The sequence below is a fragment of the Kryptolebias marmoratus genome, linkage group LG12 (assembly GCF_001649575.2).
Source record: "Kryptolebias marmoratus isolate JLee-2015 linkage group LG12, ASM164957v2, whole genome shotgun sequence".
Taxonomy (NCBI): domain Eukaryota; kingdom Metazoa; phylum Chordata; class Actinopteri; order Cyprinodontiformes; family Rivulidae; genus Kryptolebias; species Kryptolebias marmoratus.
The window spans coordinates 24,032,371-24,037,782 of NC_051441.1; the positions used below are offsets into that span (position 1 = coordinate 24,032,371).

Genomic DNA, 5,412 nt, shown 5'->3' on the forward strand with positions numbered 1-5,412 from the left:
CATATATAATCTAAATGAAATATAGTATAACCTAAGTAAAATCATGAAACTAAACATATCTAAACATGAACTAAGACGGTCAAAATAGTAGCTAAATTAATCTAAATAAAACTACGATAAAGTTAAAGCTGAACTAAAAAACAATTAGGAATCTAACAATATCTGAAGTATGAGCTAAGATAAACTAAACTAAACTAAATGTACAGAACTAAACTAAGTGTACAAGAAGGCTAAATAAGCTAAAACATGACCATGCTAAAACTAACGGTACAGAAGACTTTCTAATAGTACCCCAGTTCCGCTAAACCTTAGAGAAGGAGGGAAGGAGGAGGGGTGTGGAGTGAGAGAGATGACTCAGAAACAGCGGAAAGTGTGCGTGCGTGTGTGTGCGTGTGTGTTTGCAGATAAGTCCATGAATCACGTCACAGAGGCCATTGTCTTTGATAATGTGAATGTTTATCAGCCAACCCAGAGCAGATCCACAGATGTCCTTAGGCAGGAGGGGGCAGATCATCTTGTTTACATGAAAATCCGGGGAGAATTTGAGATAGCTGACCAAGGTCAACCTAGGGGAGCCAAATTTACAAACAAACAGTAATTGTTTTGGTTCAGGCAGACTTGTTTTTGTCTGTCTTAAAAGTCTTGCTGATACTTCTCAATAGCGAATCCAAACAGCCAAATTCCAGGACCATTCTGCCTGATTCGAGCGAGCAACTTCCTCCAAGATGTAACCCATATTATGAGTTCCAGAATCGCAATTCAGTCCAACTTGTGATTCAGCTCCCGTAACCACACAGTCTGAGTGTAGTTCGCCGAACCCATCAAACAAATTTGACGATAAGTCAGGTAACTGCTTAATCCAAACAGCAGAAATCCTGTTATCAAAACCCAAATATGTGAAGATCTTCCAAAGACAAAAATTGTCAGACAAACAATTATTCCATTTCCTCCAGGAATCCATTGTGTATCCAGCAAAAAATGTCCCCTCAGGGTAAGTCAGAGCTCTCTCAAGTTCTGTCTTCCCGTCAAGAAAATTTGATCAATTGCGTTGAGAGACCAGCTCATGGTTTAAAAAATTTTGCAGAATATGTAAAAAAGAGGCTCAGAAAGAAAGCAGGGCAGAGAGGCAGAGGGGAGGGGGGGGAGGGGGATGCTAGTTCAGGAGACAGAGAGACAGAGAGAAAAGAAAACAAGTCCGCCTTCCACCAGGAGCAGAGAGAAAAACACCTATAGTGGTGTCTTGACTTATCGTTATAACAAAGACTTAAATCTGGAACTCACAATCCACAATCAGAACTGAAGAAGACTTCTGGATGACAGTTGAAACATCTTCAAGAATCAAGAAAAGAAGTCCAGTTGCTTCTATTGAACCAGTTAAGATTATCAGATCTTAGACTTGGACAGAGATCCACCTTCCAGCAGGACAATGACCCTAAACACTCTGCTGAAGCAACACTCCACTGATTTAAGGAGAGCCAGTTAAAGGTCCTAGAATGGTCCAGTCAAAGCTGACATCTCAGTCCAACTGAGAATCTCTGGTCTGATTTAAAGAATGTTGAACATAAGCTGCACCCATCCAACCTGAAGGAGCTGCAGCAGTTTGGACATAAAGTCTAGTGGTTAGATGATTCAGAACACTAAAGAGACCTGATGCTGGAACTGATGCAAAAGGTGTTTCTACACAGTAATGAGTTTTGGGGACTGAATACATATAAACACACCATTTTTTAGTTTTATACATTTTTCTAAAATATCTAAAACAAGTTATTTTCCCATTTAACTTAATTAATCTGAAGTATCTCTTATAGAACTATTGCAGGATTCACACATCCTGGTTTTAAACCTCATCAGTTATGAAGGAAACTGTCCTTACCAGCAGGGCTATTGTTTGGGACACTCTCCAACTCTTGGACTATGTTGATGTCCAGCAACTCAAAAGACAGAAGATCCTGGTGGATAAGCAACAAAAAGAGCAACCATTTAAACTTATGCTTGAGTGTAAATGTAAAGATTTGTTGGCTTCTGTTGTGTTTATCACCTTCACCATACGCAAAAGGGCAATGTTTTTGTCAGTGTCTATGTGTGTTTGCTTGTAGTGTTAGAAAAATATGGAACCAGTGGAAAGATTTTTATAAAACCATCAGACAACAGAAAAACAGTTTAGCAGCATAATTCAGAAACATATTGGTAATTAAGCTGAAAACATACTAGTGATGTGAAGGTTAACTAATTTGTATTGTTGCATGAACACAGATTTGCATAATGCGAGCACATGTGTAGAAAAGATGTGAACCAATGCAGTTTTGGGAATTAAATCTAGATGTATTGTCTTTTGCGTATTTGCATCAATAAAATCTTCCTAATCTACTTTTAAATCAAAGTTTTCTCACAAACATGTCTTCAGAAATAAGCCTTTCAATTCTAATCCCATTAGTTTCTTTTGAAACTGACCATTTTTCTCTGCTGACTGCTGTAGTGTCATGAAACTGGTAATCTTGGTAACAAAACTTGTTGCTAGCTAACTGATAAATTACCAGATTTCAACAAACTACATATAAGATTCCTCATTGTGACTCATTTTCCCAGAACGGGTCACATTTAGAAAGGTGATGCACTCAGTTAATTGACTTTGTGGACTGTTCATCTTGTTCATTTACATTCTTTGTTAGAAAGCAGATCGCAACTGCCACTAAAGATAGTACATACCTTAAGGAGATTGGGTAAGGCACACATCACAAAACGACAAGAAGTCAAAAAAAAATGCATACACCAGTAAACTTCACATAAAAATTTTGGCAACACTACAAATTTTATAAGGACGAACAGCTTAACAAATCAAATGTGATTTGCAAAAATGTGCTATGCTGCTGTAAAGTATACACACAAGATGATGACATTCCATCAATGTAGAGGTGTCTCCAAGGGAGGGGAGCAAAGTATTCCAACTGATTTTTATGCCCAACTATGCTTGTTCAAAAAAAATTACATATACCATAGCATTCTTTATATGTAAAGATATCCAGCCTTATTACCACAAAAAACCAAAACAATGACAAAGAATAAAGAACTGATCAACCGACACTAGCTGAGAAAAAGCATAAAACACAACACAGTTGTGGTTAGAAAGGTGATGTGTCGTAACATACTTGGACTTTAAAACAATGTACTGTTTTCAGAAGAGTTTAAATGATAGACATGTTGCATTGTTTATTTGTTGTTTATTCAGTAAAATTGTTCTGTGATAAAAGATCAATTGAAACTAACAGTTCCAGCTTCAAAGAGTCTAACAGCAGCAGAACTGATTACCTGGGCCGTTAACAGGTCTACCGATGGGATGTAGAACTCTTCTTGGTCCTCCAACAGTAAAGGTTGCTCTCCAGAAGCTACATAAGCTTTCCCATTCTTTACAGCCAGGTTCTTAACATGAATGAAAAAAAGCAAATATTTAGCAACAAATACACACACAGAGCCATTGATAGTTGTTGGAATAATTGGATTGATTTTAAGCCTATCACCCAACCCTACTCTATATGGAAAACATACAGAAAGTGTTCTACCTGTGGTGTGACACAGGGTGACACAAATATCCCATCAGCCAACATGGGCGCTGGAGCCAGTAGGTCGACCACAATACTGCACCACACTCTAGGTCCAAACTGCTCTCCATCATGGGACAGACGCCAGTGGGAGGTGTAGGTGCCCTCAGCAGCAGGAGAACATAGAGCTACACTGACAATACCAACCTAGGCACACAAAAATCACAGTCTCTTATCTGAATTAAAGCTTCAAAAACTCAAGTGGTTCAAGAAAGACAGAAGCAAAAGGGAATTGTACATCTTACCTGTGCTGGCTGGAGGAAGGGAACAGACACTTCTCTCCAACGGTCCCCAGATCCCACTGCCAGATTTCCCCACATGAATTTCAGCTGCAGGGATCGGCGCACATTATATGATGTCACTCAACAGGGATTTTAGTTAAATAGACCCTTTTTAAGAGGACATTCATTTAGACATAGCATGCACACCATACCATACCACTTTTATTTCTAAAATACTTAAAAACAACATAACAGCTGACCAAAGTGCTGTACAAAACAAAGTAAAAGAGAAAAGAAATGAAAAAACAGCACCAATAAAAAAAAAGGGCTACAGAAAATTATTTAATTAGTACAAGTTAAAAAGGGAAAGATTAAGACACAGGCAATAACTCACTCTGAGTTAAAAGCCAAGGTAAAAAAAGTGTGTTTTTAAATGAGTTAATAAAAGAAAAACAGCCAGAGATAAAGCCTGCCTGTCCTGCAGGGGCAACTTATTCCATGCTTTAGGAGCCAGAACTGCAAAGTCTCAGTCTCCTCTGGATTTATAAAATGTCTTCGGGACAGTCAAAAATGTGTTTTTATCCAATCAAAACTACACCTGCGCCTCTTCTAAAACCCCAGCCGACCAAGACAGATCGTAGCTCATTCTGAACCTGGTTCTGGTTCTGATGGAGGTTTCTTCCTGTTAAAAGGGAGTCGTTCCTTCCCACTGTGGCCACTGTGTTGGTCAGGATGGGAGATTGCGATAAAGTGAAGATTCATTGCCATTTGCTGGGTTCCTTAGATAGTTAACGTTTACAAATTTGAATTTCATAATGTACTGTATGTATGAGCTGGACTTTTTTTTTTCATTTGTACAGTGCCCTGGCGTGGCTTTTGTTGTGAATGGGCGCTATATAAACAAACTGAGTTTGTGAGGAATGTGAGCGTGGCTGACTGTTTAAACTGCTGTCACACAAATGATTTAAAGTGGTGGAAATATCTTCAGGAATAACTTTTAGATTTAGTCTTGCAAGATCTCATGGCACAAGATCTTGTTACACCCTATATCATAGTAGGTGTGACAAACAATGTTATTTATAACTGTTAATATTCAGCTTCAATTATAACACACATGCACAGTTTGAAGTGTTATCTTGAAGACATCTAAAATTTGACTTGTGACCATCAGTACCTTTGTTTGAGGCTTACTATTTCTGTATGCCTGTCTCATAAAGTGTGCTGTTAGGAGACGAGAGACACAAGTCTACAGTTACTATGGTGACTCTAGTGCAGAAGCTTTAACATTACTTTTGATCTTGGTTCTCCGTACACTTCTTATAAACTTCATAGATCAAGACATAACTGTTAAACAAGAAAAAAAGAGCCTTCAGGGAGCAAGATAGGGAGTTATTGAGGAGTATACAGAAGCAGCTCAAAGTCAAGATCAGAGACAACAAGGGGGTGTACAGGAAGAAGCTGGAGAGTAAACTGCAAAGGAATAATATCAGAGATGTGTGGTCAGGGATGAAGAAGATCACAGGCTTCAAGCAGAAGGAAGATCGGATAGATGGAAGTCTGGACAGAGCAAATGAGCTGAACACATTCTTCAACAG

General features: G+C 38.5%; 1 protein-coding gene across 2 annotated transcripts in view; it reads right to left on the reverse strand.

The window, feature by feature from the left end:
• nbr1b (NBR1 autophagy cargo receptor b) overlaps positions 1-5,412 on the reverse strand; it is a 38,738-nt gene that overhangs the window by 15,381 nt on the left and 17,945 nt on the right. For both annotated transcript variants that reach the window (XM_017432213.3, XM_017432212.3), the window contains exons 11-14: positions 3,842-3,925; positions 3,558-3,743; positions 3,307-3,417; positions 1,874-1,949 (exon numbers count right to left, since the gene is read on the reverse strand). In XM_017432213.3, coding sequence (XP_017287702.1) covers positions 1,874-1,949; positions 3,307-3,417; positions 3,558-3,743; positions 3,842-3,925 — 457 coding nt within the window. The remainder of the gene's footprint in view (positions 1-1,873; positions 1,950-3,306; positions 3,418-3,557; positions 3,744-3,841; positions 3,926-5,412) is intronic.